The sequence below is a fragment of the Lithobates pipiens genome, unplaced genomic scaffold (assembly GCF_037356315.1).
Source record: "Lithobates pipiens isolate NorthernLeopardFrog02 unplaced genomic scaffold, aLitPip1_a1.2 Scaffold_8, whole genome shotgun sequence".
NCBI classification, from domain to species: domain Eukaryota; kingdom Metazoa; phylum Chordata; class Amphibia; order Anura; family Ranidae; genus Lithobates; species Lithobates pipiens.
The window spans coordinates 365,771,728-365,799,534 of NW_027507903.1; the positions used below are offsets into that span (position 1 = coordinate 365,771,728).

The window sequence follows — 27,807 nt, forward strand, 5'->3', positions numbered from 1 at the left end:
AGATTGTCCATAGCAACCAAAACTGTCACTGTACATCAAAAATGATTTTAGACCAGCTAGAAAACAGCGATAATAAATTAGAATCACTCGCAGAATTGAGCGATAGCGATTTGTGGGGAGATCCGTCATCAAATACTGAAAAGTAATGACAGTGACAATTCTGCAACTGAGCAAATTTCAGTGTTTTTGATTTGATTACATTATTGAATAATTTTTATTATTGTTATATTATTATTTGGTACAATTATTTATAATTATTTATTATATTATAATTTATGATTAAATTTTTCAAACTTTATCATACCCGGGATGTCTGCTAGACTCTGGTTTGGACAGATTTAAGAGAGTTATTCCTAAGAATTGCAGGACTACAATATAAAACGCCAAATTTTCATGCAAAATAATGGTACCGCTTTTAGCACCTAAAATCCGAAATAATCGTACTGCCAGGGAGGTTAACAAGCTTTATGTGTTCTTCTTATGTGTCCTTTGTTAAATGGGGTTTTCATTATGTAGTTTTAGGGGTTGCATGAAAAACAGATCCCCACCTTAGGTGATACTTATGTAGAAACTCACACACTTTTAAGCAAACTTCAAAACATGTATTGCCACCCAAGGTAGTCTGCATAGCTTGTCTTCAATCATCCTATTTCATAGCTATGCTATATCTACTATACTATGTCATGTACATAGGCAACATGTTCTGCATAATGGTGTGGTTTCTGATTTTGTCTCAAGTGTTTTGTTCTATCCTAATGATTTAATCCTACTTCTGTACTTGCTGGACAATGTCCACGATTCACAGTTGGTAAGTGTAGTGACCAAGATGGAACTATGATCAGACAGCTGGGTCTTAATTCTTTTGCAGTCATTCTCTTTGTTACTTTCTATCCTGGAGGTTGTTACATCTCAGATAGTCCAAACAATTTAATTGACAGCTTTTCCCACAGTCCTCTATAAAAGATCCAGTTTTAAAGAGTAGGCAATAAGAAAATGCTGGGGTCTTAACCTGACACTCGCATACACACATTAACAAAAATATTCTATTTATACAGTATATAAATTAATGTCTAATTTAGCATTTAAACCCAAAGACATTTTACCACAGAACAAATAGAGAAAAATCTCCACCGCATACCATACAAGCCCAGCATGTAATAAATGATAGCAGCCTCAGTCTAACTCCATCCAGACCACTCCTCCAACATTTTTCGCCCCACCCATGGGCCTTAGTCACAGAAGTAATGATTATTCTCTATTTGTTCTGTGGATTACAAGGAGTCAGGATGGACTCCTATCTTGACCTGCACCCTCAGTCGAACACACAGAATGAAGGACATAAATGCCAGAGTGGAGAACCTAAAGTTGGTTCCCAATGACATTTTGGTTGGTAATGCATAAATCCAATAGCCTTATCTGGCCAGTACACCATGTTTTATTTATAGGCACCTTTTTCTTTGATGTAAAGCTTGATGTACTGTATGCCCCCATGTTTTTGTAAGAAGTGTTTGGAATTAACTAATGGACTAGCTAAAGGACTGTTCAAATCTGTAACATGGGATCCTATCCTTCTTTTCAGAATTCTGGTAGTGCAGTCAACATACTGGAGATGTCAAATAATACATGTACAATACCTCAATAAATCAGATATTATATACCACACAAAAAAAAAACCTTCACAGAAAGCCATTGAGTATGATGATCTATAAGTGTCAGCCTTCTGAATTTTGCATTCCACCTGCTGATATGCACAGTGTTTCTGCATATTGCACTTACATGTATTACATAGCCATCTATTTCGAAAACTAGTGTAAGAACTCCAATGAATTAAATACTTGCATAAACATTATAATTTATACCTATGGGATACCATTTCTAGGGTGATAGCAAGAAGATGGAAGATGCCAGCACGTATTTATCCCTTCCATCCACTCGCCATCAAATGGACACTAAGGGCTCAACATTCAGCAGAAGCAACAGCAGCTCTGGAGGGTTGTCTGTTAGCTCACGTGATTCTTTTTCAATTTCAACCCTTGTATGTTCTACCAAACTGACACAAAATGGTAAGTCCATTACAACACTGCTTAGACTTTTTTTTCTTTTGTATTGGCAGTGGAAAACCATGCATGCCATAGGAACACCCAGGAACACTCTAGGCAGGTTCGCCCTGCATTTTATTCAGCAAGGTAGCAAACAAATACCGTTTTAATTTAGGAGGGCTTTGTGCAACAAGTCTGTATCAAAACAAACAACACATCAGCTGAGCAGAAAATCTGCCTGTCCTGACTAACAGGGTGCCACAAATTGGGTTCCTTTAAATCAAACAGGCAGCACTTGTACTTTTTTATGTTCTGTCAGCAATAAGCCTTATGACATGCTGTAGCAACTGGCTTGTACAGCAGAGATAGTGAGAGAGAGAGAGAGAGTCCTGAGCATCAGTCAGCTTACATAAAAAAAGGCCTTCAAAAAGCTGAGACCAATAATGAGATCTGGCAATCAGGTAAGATGTGGACCTAGGAAGGGGCTTTTCCCATCCAGACCTCTACAACTCCCCCTGAGCTCCAGGAGCCAGGCAGAACGTTTTGTAAGATTCTGGGAAAAGGTATGTTTATCCACATTAGTCAGAAACCCTGGAGCCCCTCGCCAATTTTTGCCTCTCAATGTTAAAAAAAAAATATCCTACAATGTAGGGCTTATGCTTTCTTCCACTGACCCCTAAAGTAAAGGTAATTTCTTACATAGGTGGTCTGTGGGAAAATGCTGTGAGACAGTTAGAAAATGTAATTGATAGTGCAAACAAAGCTACATGGTTAGCAAGAATAATGCTCCATTGGTGTTCAGTAAGAAATATGTGCCTTACATTGGTGATCTTTGGAAAGAAAGAAACCTTCTTACAATGCTGGTCAATAGGAAAAATGCTGAATTCTTCCTCCCTCAGACCCCCTATGTAAAAATACTTTTTTGTTTACACTGACATTTATTGGGAAAATGTAGAGAGCTACCTTTGGTATCCATAACAATACTTAAGACTGAGAGCAACAGAAACATCCTCCATCTGCTACACCAGCATCTATGACTCAGCTAGAGGTGATGGAACTATTCAGGCATCATCTAGCAGGGTATCAATATGCTTCACTGTGCCTGCTCTCGTATACAGAATATCACTCTGCTGCTGGCTGTACCTGGTGCTGATGCACATTTTCCCTAAAAAAAAAACAACAACAAACAAACAAAAACAAAAAAGATAAAAGATTAATGAATAACCATATGAAAAATGAATACTAAAAGTCACCTCTTCTCAATATTCACCAGATTACCCCAAACACATTGGATACTTTAAATGACATTTGTGCTTACTGCAAATTCATTTAACACTTATGTAAGCTAGAAAGACATTTGAAATTTTAGGATTTAAAAACTGTGAAAATGTTGCTTTCATGCTGATTTATGTGTGCAAAAACCTGACATGATCTCATCTAAATGTTATGCTAACAATAACAGATTTTTTTTGTGTGTGCATTGTGGTTGAACAACAAAACAGAGAAAAACGTTCTTCTAACTAGAAAAGCAATCTTTGTCTTTGAATTTTACTTTTCCCTTTTGTTAAATACAAAATGCATTTATGTGATAATTAGTGATATGGTGCTGAAGTTCTGCAAATTATGCAAAAGTTGCAATGGGAAAAAATTACACAAAAGTACAAATAAAATATATACATTATCTAAAATACATTACATTATAATAAATGAGATAATAGAACATATTCAGTGCAACACCGTAGTAAGACATAATATGGCAATAATACTATGCTACTTTAGTACTCTGGCATATTACAACATTTTGTCTACATTAGAACTATACTCTTTATGTGCTTTATATATTTTTTCAATGTGCAGTTCTACAGGTCAGGGGAATAATTCTTTATATGTGTTTTTTTCTTTTTAATAATTTCTTATTATAGTTGGTCTTCTTGGACTTTTAAAATGGCGCATGAAGCCAGAGTTGCTGCAGGAAAACTTGGAAAAACTGAAAATTGTGGATGGAGAAGAAGTTGTAAAAGTATGTAAACATACAATCTGGTCCTAAAGTCGGACAGGTCCCATGCCAAGCCAGACCTTTAGTTTTGTAATTTGCAAAACTCATACTCCATGGTGATTCAAGAGCTCCACTTCATATGGGCTTTAAAGTATACCTAAAGCCAAAACCTTTCAGTGTCAACTGAAAAAAATAGTTTTTTTCTTTACTTTCTATCTCAATGATAGTCTTAGAATCTCCAGTGACATAGACATCAATATTATTGTTTATGTAACAAAGGCATCATAAAAAATTTTTATACTGTTTTTCTGCCTTTAGACAATATTTATTGTTTTAGGTTTTTTAAGCCAAAAATGCACTTTTTTATGTGTGAAAAAAAATACTTTGGCAGCAAAGGAGTTAGAAGGTTATACGTTTTGAGGGGCCAATACAATGTTTTTATTTATTTATATGGGGGGGGGGGGGAGGGGGCAATGTATGTCAATCAAAAGTGTGTATGCAAAGATATTAACTCCCCATCATGGGCTTATCCTTACTAGTAAATAATTAAATTTTTGTACATATTGTGTAGTGAAGTGTAATTTTATATGAGGTGATTTATTTGTTAGATTTCTTGTCCTTTTAACCACTTACTGACCAGCTACCGCAGTTATACTGCTGCAAGGTGTCTTGGTTGTGCGAATTGCCGTCCCGGCAGGGCAGTTCGTGCACTAGCTGCAATGGGGGCGTGTGCGCACCGATTGGCGGGGAGCCAATTAGTGGGTCTGGCGGCATCGATGTCTGTCAGTCGCCCGCGATTATTCCCCCGTAGAGACAGAACGGGGATCTGCCAATGTAAACAAGTCAGATCTCCATTCTGACAGGGGATAACACTGAGATCTTGTCTTTCTGCTATGCAGGAAGATTAATCTCGGTGTCATCCCAGGCAGCCCATCCCCCATACAGTTAGTAAATACACCCAGGGAACACAGTTAACCCCTTGATCGCCCCTGATGTTAACCCCTTCCCTGCCAGTGTCATTCGTACAATGTCAGTGCATATTTTTTAGCATAGATCACTGTAATAATATCACTGGTTTAAAAAATGCCAGTTAGGTGTCCGATCTGTCTGCTGCAATGTTGCATTCCCACTACAAGTTGCTTATTGCTGCCATTACTATTAAAAAAATAAAATAATAATAAAATAAATAAATACATAAAATAATAATACAAATGGCATAAATCTATCCCCTATTTTGTAAAAGCTATAACTTTTGCGCAGACCAATCTATATATGCTTATTGGGGTCTTCTTTTACCAAAAACATGTAGCAGAATACATATTGGCCTAAATTGATGAAGAAATTAGATTTTTACATTTTTTTTATTGGGTATGTTATATAGCAGAAAATAAAAAAAATATAGTTTTTTTCAAAATTGACAGCCTTTTTTTGTTTATAGCACAAAAAATAAAAACCACAGAGGTGATCAAATACCACCAAAAGAAAGATCTATTTGTAGGAAAAAAAGGTGATCAGTTTTATTTGGGTGCAGCGTCGCACAACAGCACAATTGTCAGCTAAAATAACGCAGTGCCATATAAAAATAGCCTGGTTATTAGGGAGTAAAAATTTTGGGCTGAAGTGGTTAATGATATCTCACCAAATGAAACTATTGTGTAAAACAATAGAACTAACTTGCAAAACAGAATAAAAATGTGTCTCTGCATTCTGTTGCCTTCAATAATTTAAATATTTCATCTGTAGTTTCTTCAGGACACCCTTGATGCTCTTTTCAATATCATGATGGAGCATTCTCATTCAAGCAAGTATGACATCCTTGTCTTCGATGCCCTGGTAAGACATTAAATTTAAAATTACTGAAAAAGTGACAAAGCTTATAGAACGTTTATGAATTGCAGTTAAATCTAAATTAGATGAGAGGTTATTACAGATAGAACATTAAGCATTTTTCACAATGAGATTATTAAGCCCCATACACACAACTATCGTACACCAAATATTCCTGTGGAATTATCTAGAGATAAGCTCCATTCACACTATCAGATTTTCTGCTGATTTTTTCCTTCAGATTTACCAAAACCATTTAATATGAGGTCAAACCTTAGGAGTTGCAATGTGTATGCAATTAGGCAGGCCCTAAGTGTCGGTTCACACTGAGGCAGCACGATTTGCAGCGTGGCTGCCTCAGGCGACCTGGTCACGACAGCTGTGGTGACTTGCAAAACGAAAGTCGTACAGGAACCTTTTTCTAAATCGGAGCGACTTGTGTCTCTCTAATTAGAACTGTTCCATTGTACAGAATGGGACGTGACTTATCAGGCGTCTAACTCGCCTGACAAGTCGTCCCAGTGTTTACACTACATGGTTTTGGTAAATCCAAAGACAAAAATCAGCAGAAAATCTGATAGTGTGTATGGGGCTTAACTCTAAATAATTCCACAGGAATATTTGGTGTATGATAGTTGTTCATGATACCTGGCAAGCAAAGTGTTCCTAAACCCAGCCCCTAACTTAGTTTTCATTCTTCAAACGTTTTAGTTTTTTTCTACTTGGTGATCCTGCTAGTAACACGCTTCCTGTCTTATGGTGAAAAAGCTCACTCATTGTACTGTATCTATGAAGGAGCAATTTTATCACCCTAGGACAGGAAATGTGTTAGGGCTATAGTATACAGCCCCCTCTCTTGATTGTCATAACATATGGGTAGGTGTCCTGTAGTCCACAAAGAACAGCCATGCTTGGATTTCAGTGTAGCAGAAGAGTGTACAGGTAGTTACAAGCTTACAGGATATCTGGCAGGATCAACAGGTATTGTATTTTATATGCACCTGTTGAGCTGATGCAACAAAACACCTTCAATGTTACCTTCAATATTTTTCACCCTATAGTTTTTGTAAAATAAAAGCTCAGGAAGTGAAAGGGATTGCAGACGCCACCTTCCCTTTCACTGACAGGGCTATCACAGCATGTCTGCAGATCTTTTTACTCTCTGCCCCTCTGTAGTAGACAAGAGACATTTTAACAGTGCAATAGCGACAGACAGCACTTTCAACATAGTATGTTCAGGCAGTTTTCAGCGGAGTGAGTTGCCCAAGGCTGCCTGTCAAGTTCTGGCACTTTGTGATATCATTTATTGGGAAAGGCGGAAGAAGAGGCTAGAATGCTTACACAGCTGTACTCAGGGGTGGACTGACAACTCATGGGGCCCCCGGGCAATAGGAGAAGTTTATGGAGCCATATATCCTATCTTTTACTATCAGCAACATACAATTTTGAACTTGCCCCCACTGCACCTACAAGTTTTTCACACTCACATCCACTACACTAGCACACACTTCGGCACTCATCATTACATGTATTTGGTGTGTACTGTTCATGGAAGTGGCCAACTGGGGACATATAAGGTGCATGTTTTTTCAAACTGCAGATTCTGATGTTATTTAAACTTTATTCTTTATTTTCTGTTTGCATGTGGCCATACCATATTGGTAAGTTGGTTAGGGGCTTTTTTTAATCAGGTTTTAAAATCTTTCTTTGTATACATTGGAAGCATTTTACCCCAGCTTTTCTATTCTAATTTACAGCCCCCTTTTCTAAACATGAAATCTTGGGAATCTCCCTAATGGGAATACAATATAGTATACAGGCATACCCAGGGGTCAAGTCCTGGGGGAAAAAGTGTGGGAACTCCTACCCAAGATCCCCTCCCCCACCAAAAAAAAAAAAATGATACGCTCATATGCATGAACGCTTCAAAAGTGGTATTTTTCATCCAATTTTCGTATTGTGTGTATGAAGCTTAACTGTTAGTACATAATAAAAAAAAATCCTCAATAAACATAAATACGGTAATTCTCTGAATAATCGGCATTCATTCATTGTGCTTCCATGCAAATGTGAACATCGTGTTCTGATCTTTATTGGGGAATGTTATTTTGTATATAGAGTGTTTATGTGGTGAGTTTACACTTTTCATTGAACAGAGTTTGGATAACACAGGGTTAAATGAAAGGTCATAAATGAACTGCACATTATCTGGACAGAATGCTTGGGGAGATAGTGATGTGTTCCTGCTTAGGAGATGTATGTTAGCTTGGGGGGCTGCAAACTCTGCAGGGGCTCCAACACACACTCACTGCTATTCCAACCCTTCACATATTTCCACATAAACTTCCCTCCTGGCATTAAACTTTGCCAGGTATTGTGCCCAGCTTACCACCCCAAACTGATGTTCCTCCCTCAGCTCACCTCTCTCCCTGCATGTCCTGTTAGCAGAATAGCTGTGCTCCTCCCCTGGTTCTCTCATCATATGGCACTGGAGGGGGGATTCAGCGGGACACACAGAGCAAGTATGCAGGAGACTGGGGGGGAGGGGGGGGATGAGGAGACATTCAAGAGGGGCCGGCGGGGAGGAGCGTATCACGAGAGGTCTGACTAAATACAATCTCTTAGCAGCAGGGACCTGATCTACCAGCCAGCTAGCTGTGATTGACAGGTAGATCAAAGTGGAAGCTGTCATGGGGCCCCCTACTGGCAATGCCTGAACGGTCAGGTGTGCGGCACTTACTATTGCGACCTGTGTCTGCATCTTCTGGTTTAGCACCTGCCACACAGCTCACATACTTCAAAGTCTTGCAGGACACGGCTGCTAATGGGAACTGAGTTCCTGTTGTGGAAAAAGTACTCCGTTCCCATGCGTTCCCGCAGGACTTGAGCCCTGGGCATACCCCACTTTTAAGTACGCAATGGGGTTTATTTACTAAAGCTGGAAAGTGCAAAATCAGGCTCACTTCTGAATAGAAACCAATGAGCTTACAGGTTTTATTACCAAAGCTTAATGGAACAAGCTGGGGTTAGAAGTTCATTGGTTTCTATCCAGAAAGTAGCCTGATTTTGCACTTTCCAGCTTTAGTAAATAAACCCCATTGTGTACTTAAAAGTGGGGTATACCTGTAACTGAGATGAGAAAAAAAAAAAAAAGCTCTATTTATCTGCTCTCGCTAATAGCTTTTAGGTTCATGCTGTTTTGTTAGGCCCAAGCTCTAATTCATAGAAGTCATGCTTTCCATACACTGCACTCATGATAGCTGAAAAACCTGAAACAACGGTATGCAGTTTAGAATAAATCACTGTATACTATTAGGCTATATCTGTACTATACACCAGCAATACTGGATGTACAGGTGATCGAGAGAGGAAAGAATGATTTTTGTGGCTCTGAAATGAGGAATAATCTTCTTATTTTTGGGAGATGTGATGAAATGAAACACTTAAATAACTTCTGTTAGAAAAAGCTTTACTGTGCTATATTATGGAAACAAAGACACCAGAAGAATCCTGACAAAAGCTCTAAACCATCCTCAATCTACTAATAAGGTGTTTTTAATGGTGTCTGTATTTAAATTGTGGGATTCAACCTGTTGGCTAGAAAAAGTAAATATGAAGAATTCATGTGCAATATTTCTTACTTGGCTAAAAATGAAAAAATATATTTAAAGGAGAAGTATGGCCAAAGCTTTTTTGGCCATACTTCTCCTATGGATAACAGGAGTGCAGCTCATTCTACACTCCTGTGATCTGTTTTCAGCTCACATCACTCAGCTGGTCCAGGCTTAGGAAAGATCCACCCAGAAACCTAAACTGGCAGCAGGTTCAGCCTCTCAGCGATCCACTGAGAGCCTAAGCCAGCCCCTCCCGCCCCCTCCACAGCCCAGCGCTCCAGTGCGTGCTGGGGGGGGGGAACTGACAGTCACAGCTCTTTTTTTTCCCACAATGGATGGGGAGGACTGAGGGATCAGCTGTGTTTGATTGCTCAGTTCCCACTGTAGAGATTCCGGGGGACAGATGCAGCATTAGATTGATTCTGCATCCACCTAGGTGATTATAGATGTTTGTTGTTTTAAAACTTTGAACCTCTCTTTTAAGTATTTTATTTTTTAGCTCTGAATATAAATACACATATAAAAAATTACATTTCATTCAAAAACGTTGTACGTTTGGTTTTAATCACTGTTTTATTATAGTTTGGTTATATAAATATTTGTATATTTCCTTTATTCTTCTTTCAGATTTACATCATAGGACTCATTGCAGATCGAAAGTTTCAACATTTTAACACCGTATTGGAAGCATACATACAACAACATTTCAGTGCGACCTTGGCCTATAAGTAAGTTTAATCTTTTCTAACAATAATTTGCAAGGATAAATGACTCAGGTGAATGAATGCAAGTTTGATGACTCATTTTATATCTTTACATTTCTGAATTAATTCTGAATCAGTTTTTTATCTACGTGACCTCCTTCATGACCAGATAATATTTAGCTTTTTGACACTGTGTTACTTTAACCACTTGTCGACCAGCCGCAGCATTTATACTGTGGCAGATTGGCAAGGCTGGGCGAAACAACATTATGTTACTTCGCTGCACCCTGTGGCCACTAGGAACTGATGCGAGTGCCCGGCGGTCACGATCACTGCTGGGCTCCCGTGATCATTGCTGACACATGGAGAACCGGGTAAACACACAGTTTCCGGTTCTATGAGGGGAGAAGAGAGATTGTCTGTTCATACAGAGTACACAGTCCACTCCCCCCTACACAGTCCCCTCCCCCTTCAGTTAGAACACACACTAGGGAACACAAAAAACCCCTTGATCGCCGCCTAACGTTAACCCCTTCCCTGCCAGTGACATTTTTACAGTAATCAATGCATTTTTATAGCACATAAATTACAAAAATATCCCAAAAATGTCCCAAAATGTCCCAAAAATGTGTCAAAAGTGTCTGATGTGTCCACCATAATGTCTCAGTCCTGATAAAAAGCGCAGACCCCCGCTAATACCCATTACAAGTAAAAACTAAAATTAATAAGAAAAATGCCATAAAACTATCCCTTATTTTCTAGACGCTATAACTTTTGCTAATACCAATCAATATACGCTTATTGCGATTTTTTTTACCAGAAATATGCATAAGAATACATATTGGCCTAAACTGAGGAAAAAAAACATTTTAATATATTTTTGGGGGATATTTATTATAGCAAAAAGAAAAAAATATTGCTTTTTTTTCAAAATTGTTGCTATTTTTTTGTTTATAGCGCAAAAACTAAAAACCGCAGAGGTGATCAAATACCCCCCAAAGAAAGCTCTATTTGTGGGGAAAAAAAGGACATCAATTTTGTTTGGGTACAATGTTGCATGACCACGCAATTGGCAGTTAAAGCAACACAGTGCCGAATCACAAAAAGTGCTCTGGTCACGAAGGGGGTAAAATATTCCGGGGCTGAACCGGTTAACTGACTATTGCACAGTGATGCAGCGCTGTACACCAATGGAATTTAGATATTTTTTCCCCCACAAATAGAGCTTTCTTTCAGTGGTAGTTGATCACTAGGAATGGGTAAACAGTTCGGTCCGAGCATAAGTTTGGGCCGAACTTTCATTGTTCGGTCATTCGGTGAACATCCAAACAAACGGGTCGTTTGACCATTTGTTCACCCCCCCAAACTGACAACAATGCATTGTGACGCTGAACAGTGCATTGCAAGCCCTGGCTGAATCAGTGAAAGCTTCATCCAATCAGAGCACAGAGCACTGTCAGAGTCATGATTGGACACTGTCATCATGACTTTATCCAATCATGGCTCATTCCCACCCCACAGTATAAAAGTATTCGTTCAATGGCAGCCATTTTCAGTGGGATTTCAGCATGGAAAGAGATAAAGCAGGGCTCTGTTCAGTGCTATTAGTTAGTCAGTGTGCTATACTGTGCTATTTTGCTTCAATTGTCAGTGTAGAATATTAGTTTAGTGTCAGTCTAAGGATAGTGTGAGTGTAGAGAGGAGGACCATCATTCAGCTTTATTTGATGATCACCATTTATTATTGCATCCTGCACATTATTGCTTATTCAGCATCTTCCCTTTTTTTATATATTTTGTACTTTGGAATATATTTCACTTATGATTTTTGATTATTTATGCACGTATATGATTATCAATTTTATTCTATATTAGATGTAACATATTTAATGTTCTATCATTGCACATCATATCACTATAGTGAGGTGGATTCACCTTTGCACTTTTAGTCTGCAATTTATTGTAGTTATTGCACTTTAGTATATTATTATTTTTAGGTAGCGCCGCATTTATTCATTTTACTTATACATCATTCAGCTTTGCATAGCGTGCAGCTAGAGTAGGGACAGCTCAGATAGTTTCACTGTAGTGTAGTAGGGATGGGCAAATGGTTCAGCCCAAGCATAAGTTCGGACGACGTGAACAACAAACTTTATGCGATGTTTGTGGCAAATTTGAAAGCCACATCCAAATTTTTTAGTGTAGAGTAGGGACAGCTCATATAGTTTCAGTGTAGTGTAGTGAGACTGTGTCAGTAATCTTTACATTAGTGTATAGCTAGAGTAGGGACAGTTCAGATAGCATCAGTGTAGTGGCGGTTGAACATCATCTATTTTATTGCTTTACTGTCAGTTTAACAGCATTTAATTTTGTGTGTGTTACTGCCAGTTTAACACCATTTACTCCTGTGTGCATTACTGACATTTTAACGCCATATAGTTCTGTTTGCATTACTGCCAGTTTAACTCCATATAGTTTTGTGTGCGTTACTGCCAGTTTAACACCATATAATTTTGTGTGCGTTACTGCCAGTTTAATGCCATTTAGTTATTTGTGCGTTACTGCCAGTTTAATGCCATATAGTTTTGTGTTCGTTACTGCCAGTTTAGCGCCATATAGATTTGTGTGCGTTACTGCCAGTTTAACGCCATATCGATTTGTGTGCGTTACTGCCAGTTTAAAGCCATATAGTTTTGTGTGCATTACTGCCAGTTTAACGCCATATAGTTTTTTGCATCACTGTATGTTTGGAGCAATATATTGCAGTATATTATAGTGTATCCGTGGAGGGTGTCTGTCTAGTGTGAGTACTCAAATTAAAGTGCACTAAACACCTCTTTACATTGATTAAAGTGCATCTATGTACAGATTTCAACGTATTCTTTACATTTGCTTATAATCACCGGCCCCTCCCTCCTAATAATGTCTGGGAGGACAACAAGGAGATGCAGATGTTTCCTTGGCACTGTAAGAGGGCCAGCAACAAATGTGTCCCCAGGCAAAGGTGGATGTGGTGGTCAGTCCTCAAGCAGGGCATAATTTCCTCTGTTTGACCGTGTTATCCAGCCACAGCATGCAGAGGTGGTGGTGGACTGGCTTGCTAAACCTTCCTCATCCTCCTCATCCTCTGTCACACAAGCAGAGACAAGTGTCCAGTCCCCTGCAGTTGCCCGAGTGGATAATCCTGCCTCCTTGTCGACATCTATTCCTGTCATAGCCCCAACATCAGCCATTGAGGAGTCAGCTGAGTTATTTGATCACAGCAACAGCCAGCCATTTGCCCTTGATGATGCCCAGCCATTACTGTATTCAGATGTTGGTTCTGAGGTTGAGGATGACAGGAACATGAGCCTAGAGAGAGGGAGGAACACCCAAGTTGTCTCTATTGGTAATGATGAAGATTGAGGAGATTGAGATGTTGATGATGATCATGAGGTCACTGATGCAACTCGGATGCCAGATAGAGCAGAGGAGGAAACTGAAGGTGAGGCAGCACAACCCCAAGGAGGCCGACATCAAGAAAGAGTAGAGAGCAGCCACCCTATTCTATCACATTTTGCAGCTGTTATCTCCCGGCCCACTCCCCAAAGCTCAGCTGTCTGGGCCTTTTTCAGCACATCTGCAGCAGATCGCACTGTTGCTATCTGTAAACTGTGTCTCAGGCACATAATACGTGGCAAAAACACCAACCATTTTGGTACCACATGCTTAACAAGGCATTTAACGTCCAACAACTCAGCCCGTTGGCAAGAGCACCTAAAAGCCACACAAAAGGGGCACAAATCTGTCCCTCTTCCTCCTCTTACACACTTCAGTCTGCCCCTGCCATACCGAGTCATTACCTCTGAGCAGCCTCCACTGACAGGAATGATGGTATAGCACAGTGTGTCCCAGGTCCTAGCAGCAAATCTGCCAGCAGCACATAACCAGCTGTAGACTGTAGCCGGCAAATTTCTCTGCCCCATCTGCTGCAGCGGAAAAAGAAAAACAACTCCCTGCCATCCACATGCCCTGTGTCTAAATGCAAGCTTGTGAAAGCTGTTGGCTCTCCAACTTCTGCCTTTCAGCCTGGTGGATTCTGCCCCCTTCCATGAATTTGCACAATGTGCTCTACCACAATAGCAGATTCCCAGTCTCTTCCAATTCTCATGTGAGGCCATTTCATCTCTTTAACTTCATGTGGAAGGCAATGTTCTGGCATCATTGGGCAAGGCAGTCAGCCGTAAAATCCACCTTACAGCTGACACGGGGTCCAGCAAACATGGGCAGGGACAATATATTTTGTTCACAGCACACTGGGTAACACTGCTTGTACATCGAAAGGATGCAGTACAGGGCTTGGTGATGCAGCTTGTTGTGCCCCCACGTCTCCATACAGCTGGTGGTGAAGATGCCAGACTTGTGAGCTCTACCCCCTCCTCCGCCACCTCCATGCCCTACTCTGCAGAATTGTCCTATGAACATCAGGTACCCCCTAAGCGTTCAAAGGGCTATTCCCAGAGTCAGGCTAAAAGGCACCATGCAGTGCTTTAGCTGGTGTCTTTAGGGGAAAGGAACCCCACTGGAGCAGAGATTCTTGCAGCTCTGCAGGGACGGGCCCAGAGGTGGCTCACACGATGCCAGCTGGAGCCAGGAATGGTGGTGTGTGATAATGTCTCAAACCTCCTGTGCGCCCTTAGACAGGGATAGTTGACACGTGCCATGCCTGGCACATGTCCTTAATTTGGTGGTGCAGCCCAGGGTTGCAAGATGTGCTAAAGCTGGCCAAAAGAGTCTGTAGCCATTTCAGGCGTTCATACACACCCAGTGCTCGGTTGGCTGAAATTCAGCAGGAAATCCACCTGCCCGTAAACCTCCTGATTTGTAACATGCCCACCAGGTGGAACTGGACTTTGTCAATGCTTTTTTCTCCACGCCAATGGCTAATCATTAAGGATGCATGCACTGTATTGTCACCATTTGAGAAGGCCACAGAGATGGTGAGCCGTGACAGTGCATGCACCAGTTGTTACCAAACAAGAAATTAGAGAAATTCTGCAACAGGGACACAGACAAAAATACAAATCTGTCACGGTTTCTATCTCTACTTAAAAAAACTAATTTTTATTTCTGTTTTGCTATTGGAGTGTTTCACTCATATCCTGTCTAGTAAAACTTTGCCATAAGATAGGAAAAGTGGGGACTATCTCTCTAATGGATCTCTGGATAAAAGTAAAAAAAAAAACTGACAGGGGTTGTTCTAACCTTTCTGTACTCTACCCAAAGAAAATTGTTTTGGCTGGGCACACATTTCTAATTAAAAGCGCATGCGTTTTATAAAATACACAATTCACAAATATTGCAGAGTTTTCTAGTGAAAACTTTTGAAGTGTTCACTTATGTTTTGTGCCTTAATTAATTTATTTGATTGCCTCCCTTTTTTTATTTTTATTGATTAGATGTTAGCTATATAGTTTATTTATATAAAACAATGTACATTGGGTGATAAGTGGTTGGTTATGTAATCAGTTATTAATGAAACCTCATTGAAGGTTCTACATGATTATTTGTAATAGTTCAATTCAACACTGTAACAATAAACTGTATGCAAATATTTTTTGACAGGAAACTAATGGCAGTTTTGAAGAAATATCTAGATATTTCCAGCAGAGGAGAACAGTGTGAGCCAATTTTAAGGACTTTAAAAGCATTGGAATATGTGTTCAAGTTCATTGTGCGGTCAAGGACTTTATTTTCACAGTAAGCCTTTCTTTTTGAAGTACCTTGTAATAGATTAGTACTGTTATTTTGATGGAATGCAGTATTATTGTTACAAAGAATTGTAACTTAATACACAGACACTACTCTTAAATGTCAATGGAAAACTGTAGAGGGATTTTCAAAAAAGTATTTTGAATTTCAGTTTCAAAACTTGAGCATATCCAAAAATACTGACATTTTCCGCAGAACAGCTATGCAGTAAATATTGTGAACCTGGTTCACACTTTATTTGCAAAACAATATACTTTGGAATTCTTTTTGTTGCTTTTTTCATTATGAGGTTGAGCACTTTTTCACTTTTCAAGTGTATATGAATTTTAAACAATTTGATTAGGGGAGGGTTACAAACGCCAATAGGTTTTGTATGGAGTAGAGAAGGGTTCAAATCAATGAGCTTTTTCCTTTGCTGTGTGCTGTAAGAAATTCAGTTACCAGTTTATCCTGTAAAAACCTAGTTTCTCAATTACATTTTGAATATCTCATCACTTTCTGTACTAGGGACAATTGCCCCCAAGAGCAATAGGGTGAAGGGTTGTGGTTTATTAACCACTTGAGTAAAAGCCTGGAAAACCCCTTTATTATCAGTTCGTGTTTTCATTTTCAGTGCTGTGAAAGTTTTACTGACTCATGCAAGGCTATACTCAAATAGATTTTTATATACATTTACATATACATTTTTATTTCGTATTTGGTTTATTTTTGGTGGTATTTAATAATCACCTCTTTAAAACATTTTTAACATATAAAGGAAAAAAGACAACAACAAATTTTGAAAAACATACTTTCTGTTTTAAAAGATAACAATAAAAATGTCAGTATAGTACAAACACCCTCCAAAAACATTAAAAGCAGACACCCCAAGGTAATCACATTTTTTGCCACAGTATTTTGGAAATTAAAATCATGTTGGTATTGAAGTGATTAAAATATGGAGCATGGAGAGCCCCTTTGCAATTGCTACTACAGTTCCAGTGGGGTGGCGCTGTGTTCCTGGGTCTGGACTTCACTGTGAAGGATGCTGAGAATAAAAAGAATATTATCGGGTTAATTGGCGCTACCTAGAAAACAGGTCTCCATTACAAAAAGGGTCTTATGGAGAATCAATGAATGGGGAGCCAGGATACGGTCTTTGCAAAAAGCACAGTATTCCCTCTCACCCTATTTATAATGACACTGTATACTGCCGACCCCAGAATCACATAAAGAGCTAAGGACACCAAGAAAAGCCCCAGCTCCGCCCAAAGGAAGATTTGAATCAAACACTAAATGTAATAAATCTGTGGGCCATCATAGAAAGAGGGGTCCCAAAACATTAATTACTAATGACGGGAATTACCAATCAGACTCATTAAAATAATACTACAAAACAGTAGAAAATCAGGAACTAATGATGTTAGAACAGGCCAGGATCCTTCCCTAAAGAATATCTATTCAAACACACATTCTCAAGTATGTTAAAAATACAGGCCAAAAGATCTTATGTGCCAAACTACATATGCAACCTGATGAAATTAAAATTAAAATTAAAAGTCAAAACGCCTGAGATGCGACAAATTACATTCAGTGGCAGGCCTATTAGCAACAATGAAGGAACCCTTTATCAGTATAAGTGAAAAAAGATATATATGTCTATTTAAAATACCGTGCGCTAATGGGCAAACTGGGGCCACATAAGTGTACCCACCAGTGTGTAGTGCCGAAAGGTGACAGGCCTATTAGCAAACAGTAATGAAAAACAGTAATGAAAAACCCTTTAACAGTATAAAGTGAAAAATATATATATATATATATTTAAAATGCCGTGCACTAATGAACAAACTGGGGCCACATAGGTGTACCCACCAGTGTGTAATGCCGGAAAGAATATATATTTGTGTATATAACCTCAAACAGTATTAATATTAAATCTGTGTATAGTGAAAACCAAAAAGGAAATTGAATGTGTAAACAAATAACTGAAAATGTGAGCTTTTCACACCCCAGAACCCAAATGGTTAAAAAATATATATGTGTGTGTATGTGTTAGTGCATAAAAAATGAAAATGCAATAATGCAAAATTTTTTGGCGATAAAGGCTAAAAAACACATGTGCGAAGTGCAATAACACCTAAAATGGAAAAAGTGAAATAGATGAAAAAAATGAAAAAATAAAAATAAAAATAAAAATAACAATAAAAGTAAAATCTGAGGATGAGTAACAAAAACTATATAAAGAACATAAGCAAAATGGCAAATATATATATGTGAAAAATAAGTCCCAAAAAAATGAAAGTTCAATGGTATTAGTCCAAGGGATCTTAGAAAAATCCTTATAGTGACTTTTGTGCTTCCTATTCAGTCTTCACTGTGACTTCTGTGCTCCCCCACCAGGAATCCTACTCACCAGAAGTAGATACCCCTACAGGGGTTAAGAGCCTTAAGAATCGATCTCCAGATATCCCGTTCTTGGATTAGTGATAGATGCCCGAGCCTGTGTCAGCTTGGATTTCTCAAGTCCTCATGGGGAAAAAAATGGAAGCCTCCATAGTGTAATCCATAAAAAAGGGTTTATTGGCACAATAAAAAATATGTATATAAGAGGCAAAAACAGCAAAAAATCAAAAATAATAAAAAATAAACAACCAAAAAATATAAAAAGTATACAAAATACCCACAATTCTCATAAAGTGGGCTATTGTATAGAACCACAGTTGATCAGGGGATTAAAATGACAAACTCCCCCAAAAAATTCCAGATTAACCCCAAAAACTACCATGGGCCATATGTAATAGCATTAAGAACACAAGCGGAAAATGGAAACACTAGTTCATATACCAGGACAAACCTCCCTATAGAGGTGGTAGATCACGGCTGTGTTCCCCCTAGGATAGGGCCCTTTCCGTAGTGTTCAAAAGCGCAAACAAATCCTTCCTTCGGGGGCCGTGTGATAGTTACGCGGTTTGCGTTCCACCTGCGTACCAGAACAACAACGGCAACCCGGAAGTAACGTAAACAGCGATTGAACTTTCATTTTTTTGGGACTTATTTTTCACATATATATATTTGCCATTTTGCTTATGTTCTTTATATAGTTTTTGTTACTCATCCTCAGATTTTACTTTTATTGTTATTTTTATTTTTATTTTTATTTTTTCATTTTTTTCATCTATTTCACTTTTTCCATTTTAGGTGTTATTGCACTTCGCACATGTGTTTTTTAGCCTTTATCGCCAAAAAATTTTGCATTATTGCATTTTCATTTTTTATGCACTAACACATACACACACATATATATTTTTTAACCATTTGGGTTCTGGGGTGTGAAAAGCTCACATTTTCAGTTATTTGTTTACACATTCAATTTCCTTTTTGGTTTTCACTATACACAGATTTAATATTAATACTGTTTGAGGTTATATACACAAATATATATTCTTTCCGGCATTACACACTGGTGGGTACACCTATGTGGCCCCAGTTTGTTCATTAGTGCACGGCATTTTAAATATATATATATATATATTTTTCACTTTATACTGTTAAAGGGTTTTTCATTACTGTTTTTCATTACTGTTTGCTAATAGGCCTGTCACCTTTCGGCACTACACACTGGTGGGTACACTTATGTGGCCCCAGTTTGCCCATTAGCGCACGGTATTTTAAATAGACATATATATCTTTTTTCACTTATACTGATAAAGGGTTCCTTCATTGTTGCTAATAGGCCTGCCACTGAATGTAATTTGTCGCATCTCAGGCGTTTTGACTTTTAATTTTAATTTTAATTTCATCAGGTTGCATATGTAGTTTGGCACATAAGATCTTTTGGCCTGTATTTTTAACATACTTGAGAATGTGTGTTTGAATAGATATTCTTTAGGGAAGGATCCTGGCCTGTTCTAACATCATTAGTTCCTGATTTTCTACTGTTTTGTAGTATTATTTTAATGAGTCTGATTGGTAATTCCCGTCATTAGTAATTAATGTTTTGGGACCCCTCTTTCTATGATGGCCCACAGATTTATTACATTTAGTGTTTGATTCAAATCTTCCTTTGGGCGGAGCTGGGGCTTTTCTTGGTGTCCTTAGCTCTTTATGTGATTCTGGGGTCGGCAGTATACAGTGTCATTATAAATAGGGTGAGAGGGAATACTGTGCTTTTTGCAAAGACCGTATCCTGGCTCCCCATTCATTGATTCTCCATAAGACCCTTTTTGTAATGGAGACCTGTTTTCTAGGTAGCGCCAATTAACCCGATAATATTCTTTTTATTTCACTTTTAAAAGGAACCCTTCTAAGGGGTTTCCTTTCGTCCGGGGGGCAGCAGCCTATGTAGTGTTTTTACATGCAGGTACTTTAGATTCATACAGAGCTTTTTATTTTTATTTTGATTTGGCTTAAGCCTCTCCTGGTGCTGATTAGCGCGGTTTTTTATATAGATTTTTATTTCTCATGATGCTGAGAATAGTCACATGTAGCTGTGCTTTGTACTGTTTACTAAAAAAAGTGATTCACAGCTTGATTCTCTGTTGTTATTGAGTCTTATAGAGACTATGCTATCCAGCCACATGTTACCCTTGATTGGCCCACAGACATATTGCTTTGTGAGACTATGGGGGTTATTTACTAAAAGCAAATCCACTTTGCACTGCAAGTACACTTGGAAGTGCACTTGGAAGTAAAGTCGCTGTAGATCTGAGGGGGAGATGCAAGGAAAATAAAAAAAAGCATTTTAGCTTGCACATGATTGGATGAAAAAATCAGCTGAGCTTCCACTCATTTCAGATATATGCCTAATGCTGCGTACACATGACCAGACTTTTTGACAGACTAGGTCCGACGGTCTTCCTGACGGACTTTCTGCAGAGGTCTGATGGACTTTCTGAACGAAATGGACTTGCCAACACACGACCGGACTAAGTCCGTTCAAAAGTCTATTCGTTTTGAACGTGATGACGCAAACAGGAATAAATAAGGAAGTTCAATAGCCAGTAGCCAATAGCTGCCCTTGCGTCGCATTTGGTCCCTTGGACTAGCACACAGAGGAATGGTTTTCCCAATTTTTATTTCATCGGATAGATTTGAAGCATGTCTTATTTCTAGGTACGTCTGACTTTTGGGGAAAAAAAGATTAGACATTAGATTTAGAGCGACTTCACTTCCAAGTGCACTTGCAGTGCAAAGTGGATTTGCCCTTTGTAAATAACCCCCTATGTTTATGCAGCTTTCATTATTCTGCCGCGTATGCAGGTTTTTTGACATTCTGAACTTGTTTTGCTTTATAACTTGTATTGCATCTCACCCTGTGAGTGATGGGGGACTGATCTACATATAGTATTTTCAGCTGTGCTGTTGGGTATTGAAAAGCTCTGACTACAATAAGTGGCCTTTACTGGGGTATGAAAGGAAAAACCTGAACTCAGAAAGGTACAGGAGCTACCATCACTATCCACAAAACAGCTTCTGCTGATCCAGTAAGATCTGGAATGGGAATACTGCCTACATTCTCCTATCGGCAGCCCTGTCACTCTCTTTGCAGCATAGACATACATTGCAAGCTTCCTTTACCTCCATAGGTAAGGAAGCTGCTTAAACAATAGTAATGCCAAAAATACAAGTCTTTCTCTTGGCTTATAACTAAACTACCCCTTGACTAAATAGGACAAAATTGTGTACACTGTGGCCTAATGTGAAATTGCAAGTAATTATACAGGGGCTGATTTACTAAAACTGGAGAGTGCAAAATCTGGTGCAGCTCTGCAGAGAAACCAATCATCTTCTTTTTTTCCATCAAAGCTTAATTGAACAAGCTGAAGCTAGAAGCTGATTGGCTACCATGCACGGCTGCGCCTGTTTCGTACTCTCCAGTTTTAGTAAATCAACCCCACCATGCACTAAATATTTGTCAGGCAACTGCAGTAATACCAACCTGACCATTGCAGCAAGTGTGTGCTGCAGCAAATGCTTCTGTGTGCCATACAATAATTACATACTGTATAATGCAAATATGCAGAACTCTCAGAAGATGATGAACAGCAAACAATGTCAGTATTGCTGTAGTCTCTAGCCAAAGCTTCATCAAATAGGCTGAATGAAGGTGGTGATGATATAAGAGGAAGAATGTGTTAAACAATCGTATGAAGTATTTTTGCAGCAAGGGTTATTCTTTGGGCTTTAAAGATGACCACGAGCAAGCAATTGTTTAATGAAAGGATATTGTATGCAACTTAAACACAAGTTTTCTATGCTACCAGCCAATAATGGGCATGTGGCGATGCAAGGCTTCATGTTCGAGTCTGCCAGGCATCACACCATCATCAAAATGGAATGGATGTTTGAATGGAAAAAGTCACACGTACCAATAAGGGTACTTTCACACTGGGGCGGGAGGTCCGTTGGCGGTAAAGCGCCACTAGTTTTAGTGGTGCTTTACTGTTGTTTTAGCAGCGCTTTTCAGCCACTAGTAGGGTGCTTTTAATCCCCGCTAGCGGCCAAAGAAAGGGTCAAAAGCGCCCATGTTGTGGCACTCCCGAGGCGCTTTTCAGGTGCTTCGGAAACGCTGCCAATTCATTTCAATGGGCAGGGGAAGTGTAGGAGCGCTCTGTTTGCAGGACTTTTTTTCCCATCCCGCACCGCCCCAGTGTGAAAGCACTCAGGAGGCATGAAAGGCACTTTTCAAGCGATATTTTTAGCGCCAAAATTCCTGAAAAGCGCCTCAGTGTGAAAGGGGTCTAAATGTTTCCAAATCTGCAACATAGAATAAATGGTATGTTTTATTGCTAAGTATATATTTTTAACGTACTTTTTATAGTATTTCTCACAGTTATCAGCAAATTTGTGGTTTAATTTTTCTATATTTAGGCTACTGATTATGGTGGCCTGCACTGACATGTCTGAGATACATTACTGTTTCAGGCTATGTATATTTTATTTTTTCACCAGACTGTATGAAGGCAAGGAGCAAACTGAATTTGAAGAATCCATGAGAAAGCTTTTTGAATCCATTAATAACCTGATGAAGAGCAAGGAAAAAACTACAATCCTTTTGCAGGTAAAGTTTGTTTTTGTCTCATCTTAATGCTGTAGAACAGCAATAGGATACTGTAATGCCCCGTACACACGATCGGACTATCCGGCGGACCAGAGTTCGCCAGACAATTCGACCATGTGTGGGCTCCGGCAGACTTTTTCTTCCCAAAAGTCCGGCAGACTTTGAAAGAAAACTTGACTCAAAATTGTCCGCCAGACTTGGCTGTCCGGCGGCCAATCCAATTGTCTGTGTGCTAGTCTGCCGGACTTTCCAAATGAACGGACTTGCCCACACACGGAGTAAAGTCCATTCATTTTGAATGTGACTTGAGGTACGATGGGAATAGAGAAGGAAGTCAATGTCGCCACCTCCATTGGCGAGATTGACACCTTGCTAGCCCCATCGCCTGGTATGCATTTAAAGGGGAACCCCTATGCCGAAAAAATGGCGTGGGGGACCCCCAAAGTCCATACCAGTCCATTATCTGAGCACACAGCCTGGCCGGTCAGGAAAGGGGATGGGGACAAGTGAGCACCCCCCTCCTGAATCATACCAGGCCGCATGCCCTCAACATGGGGGGGGAGAGTGCTTTGGGGAAGGGGGCCCCCCCACCCCAAAGCACCTTGTCCCCATGTTGATGAGGACAAGGGCCTCTTCCCGACAACCCTGGCTGTTGGTTGTCGGGGTCTGCGGGCAGGGGGTGTTTTTTCGGCATATGGGTTCCCCTTTAAATCCATACCAGGCAACGGGGCTAGCAAGGTGTCAATCTCGCTGATAGAGGCAGCGACATTGACTTCCTTCTCTAGTCCCGTTGCACCTCAAGTCACATTCAAAATGAACGGACTTTACTCCGTGTATGGGCAAGTCCGTTCATTTGAAAAGTCCGGCGGACCTCCGCCAAAAGTCCGGTGGATTGTCCGCCGGATCTAGTCCGCCAGAAAAGTCAGTCGTGCGTGGGGGTGTGTTGGCAAGTCTGCTCGTTTGGAAAGTCTGGCGGACCTCCGCTGGAAAGTCTGATCGTGTACGTGGCATAAGAATACTTTTTATGCAGAAAAAAAATTACTTGCCTAGGTGTCAGCGATAAATAAAGTTTGCGTGTATGTTCCATTGTCACAATGTTCACAATGTTAGACTTTTGTGATATGACACGCATGGTAAATGTGTTAGTAGGGTCAAAATCTGAGTATGGCCAGTTTAAAACTGTTCATGATGGCTGCAATTTCATAACTCTTCACTTTTGCAAGTGTTAGCTACTCTAATGCCGCGAACACATGATCAAACTATCCCGCGGACTAGAGTCTGCCAGACAATCCGCCCGTGTGTGGGCTCCAGCTGACTTTTTTACCCAAAAGTCCGGCGGACTTAAAAAGTAGTTTTGACTCAAAAATTGTCCGCCGGACTCGCAGTCCTGTGGACAATACGGCTGTGTGTGTGCTAGTCCGCCGTACTTTTGAAATGGACGGACTTTTTCTGCATGGAGAAAAGTCCGTTAATTTTGAGCGCGGTTCCAGGTAGCCGGGACTAGCGAAGCAAGTCAATGTTGCCGCCTTCGGCAGCAAGATTGACACTTCGCTGACCCCGTCACCTGGTATGGACTTAAAGGGGAAGCCCTATGTGTGGTCCCCCCCAGGTCCATATCAGATCCTTATCTGAGCACGCAACCCGGTGAGTCAGGAAGGGGGTGGGGAAGAGCGCCCCCCCCTCCTGAGCTGTACCATGCGTATCTCATGCGCCCTTTGGAATGCACGCTCCATCTGTAACAAGCTAACATCTGTACATGACCTCTTCATCTCTCATGGCTTCAACATACTCGCCATAACTGAAACCTGGCTTCAAAATTTGGACTCAGCTTCTCCTGCTGCCCTCTCCCATGGTGGTCTCCATTGGACTCACTCCCCCAGACCCAATGGACAGAAAGGAGGTGGAGTTGGATTGCTCCTATCCCCACAATACACCTTCCAAGTCCTTCCCATCCCTCCCTCTCTTTCCCTCTCTTCTTTCGAGATGCACTGTATTCGCCTTTTTTCTCCTATTTCTCTGAGAATTGCAGCAATTTATCGGCCTCCTGGACCGGTGTCACGCTTTCTTGATGACTTTGCTGCCTGGCTACCCTACTTTCTCTCCTCTGAAATACCCACCATCATTCTTGGTGACTTTAACATTCCTATCAACGTTAACAACCCAACTACAGCTAAACTTCTTGACTTAACCTCATCTTTTGACCTAACCCAATGGACACATACTTCCACTCACTCTAATGGTAATACCCTTGACCTTGTATTCTCTCATCTCTGCAACCCTAGCAATCTCACAAACACCCCCTTTCCTCTCTCTGATCACAACCTCATTAGTTTCACTATATCTTTGTCTCCAACCACCCATCCTTCCAATCAGCAAACTATCACTTGTAGAAACCTTCGCCACCTTAAGCCTTCTCTTCTCTATTCTGCTACTGACCACCTATATGATATAATCTCTCCCCTGTCCTGTCCTGACCTTGCCATCTCTGTCTACAACAGTTCACTCTCTTCATCACTAGATGCACTTGCTCCTCTAACCACACGCAGAATCAGGCCCCGACCATTACAACCCTGGCAAACTGACAACACTAGAAATCTCAAGAGACGTTGCCGTGCTCTTGAACAGCTGTGGCGTAAAACCAAATGCCTCCAAGACTTCACCATATATAAATCTGCCCTTCTAAAATACAATTCCTGCCTCCATGCTGCCAAACAAGCCTACTTTGTATCTCTTATTAATACTTTGTCATCCAATCCTCGCCGGCTCTTCTCAACTTTTAACTCTCTGCTTCGTCCCCCACCCCCTGTACCCACCAACTCACTCACTGCCCAAGAGATTGCCAATCACTTCAAAGACAAGATTGATGCAATTCGCGAGGACACCTCCGCTGTGCGTACATCTTCCCCACCCAACATACCTGGCCCAATAGCACATTCAACACTCTCCTCTTTTGAATTGGCTACTACTGAAGAGGTTGCAAAACTTTTTTCAGATGCTCACCTAACCAATTGTCCCTTGGACCCTGTTCCCTCACAACTATTACGGTCACCCTCTAATTCTATCCTATGCTCCCTCACTCACATCTACAATCTCTCCCTCTCAAGTGGCACCTTCCCCTCCCCTCTAAAACATGCACAGATCACCCCCATACTTAAAAAACCCTCTCTGGACCCCACCAACCTGAACAACTTAAGACCTATCTCATTGCTCCCATTCACCTCTAAGCTTCTAGAACGCTTAGTCTACAACCGCCTTGGCTCCTACCTCAGTGAAAATAACCTTCTTGACCCATTACAGTCTGGCTTTCGCTCTCAGCACTCCACAGAAACTGCCTTACTAAAACTCACTAACGATCTACTAACTGCTAAAACCAACAACCAGTACTCCATACTCCTACTACTTGACCTCTCTGCTGCCTTTGATAATGTTGACCACCCGCTCCTCCTCAATAAACTACATTCCCTTGGCCTCCGAGATTCTGCGCTCTCCTGGTTCTCTGCCTATCTATCACAGCGCTCCTTCAGTGTCACCTACAACTCTGTATCCTCCTCTCCATTGCCCCTTTCTGTGGGGGTCCCCCAAGGCTCTGTTCTTGGACCCCTTCTCTTCTCTATTTATACCTCCTCCCTTGGTCACCTGATAACCGCCCACAGCTTCCAATACCACTTATACGCCGATGACACCCAAATCTATCTGTCTACTCCTCACCTCACTCCTTCAGTCTCCTCTCGCATTACTAACCTGCTAACTGACATATCAGCATGGATGTCACACCATTTCCTTAAACTAAACCTCTCTAAAACTGAGCTATTAATAATCCCCCCTGCACATGCCCCCCTCCATGACTTTTCCATCAAAATCAACAATGCAACCATCAGGCCCTCCCCTCACGCCAGGGTACTAGGTGTAATCCTAGACTCTGACTTGTCATTTCAGCCCCAAGTCCAATCGCTGTCAAAAGTTTGTAGATTTCACCTCCGTAACATCTCTAAAATTCGCTCCTTTTTAACAATTAAAACTACCAAGATCCTCATTCACTCCCTTGTTATATCTCGCCTTGACTATTGCAACTCCCTTCTCATTGGCCTGCCTCTACATAGGCTATCTCCTCTTCAGTCTATCATGAATGCTGCTGCCAGACTTATCCACCTTACCAACCGCTCAGTGTCTGCCAACCCTCTCCTCCAATCCCTACACTGGCTCCCAATCACCCAGCGAATTAAATTCAAAATACTAACCACCACATACAAAGCCATTCACAACTCTGCCCCGAGCTACATCACCAATCTTGTCTCCAAATATCACCCAAACCGTCCCCTCCGTTCTTCTCAAGACCTCCTACTCTCAAGCTCTCTCGTCTCCTCCTCCCACACTCGTCTCCAGGATTTCTCCAGAGTCTCTCCAATCCTCTGGAACTCGCTACCTCCACCGGTCCGGCTATCCCCTACTCTTGCTACTTTCAGACGATCCCTGAAAACTCATCTATTCAGGGAAGCCTATCACGTCTCAAACTAATCTCCTACCACTTCCATAAACTCATTCCCAACAGTTATAACCTTCTGTACCACCTGCCCCACCCTTTTAGATTGTAAGCTCTTCTGAGCAGGGTCCTCTTAATCCTTTTGTATTTAATTGTATTGTAACTGTATTGTCTCCCTTTTATATTGTAAAGCGCTGCGTAAATTGCTGGCGCTATATAAATCCTGAATAATAATAATAATAATAATACCAGGCCATGTGCCCTCAACATGGGGGGTGCTTTGGGGAAGGGGGGGCCACGCAGCCCCCCCACCCCAAAGCACCTTGTCCCCATGTTGATGAGGACAAGGGCCTCTTCC

At 40.6% G+C, this 27,807-nt stretch overlaps 1 protein-coding gene across 2 annotated transcripts in view; it reads left to right on the top strand.

Annotated features, from left to right (window-relative positions):
• DOCK2 (dedicator of cytokinesis 2) overlaps nucleotides 1-27,807 on the top strand; it is a 513,334-nt gene that overhangs the window by 119,780 nt on the left and 365,747 nt on the right. For both annotated transcript variants that reach the window (XM_077473501.1, XM_077473502.1), the window contains exons 18-23: nucleotides 1,880-2,063; nucleotides 3,962-4,059; nucleotides 5,779-5,868; nucleotides 10,104-10,204; nucleotides 15,784-15,918; nucleotides 22,861-22,969. In XM_077473501.1, coding sequence (XP_077329627.1) covers nucleotides 1,880-2,063; nucleotides 3,962-4,059; nucleotides 5,779-5,868; nucleotides 10,104-10,204; nucleotides 15,784-15,918; nucleotides 22,861-22,969 — 717 coding nt within the window. The remainder of the gene's footprint in view (nucleotides 1-1,879; nucleotides 2,064-3,961; nucleotides 4,060-5,778; nucleotides 5,869-10,103; nucleotides 10,205-15,783; nucleotides 15,919-22,860; nucleotides 22,970-27,807) is intronic.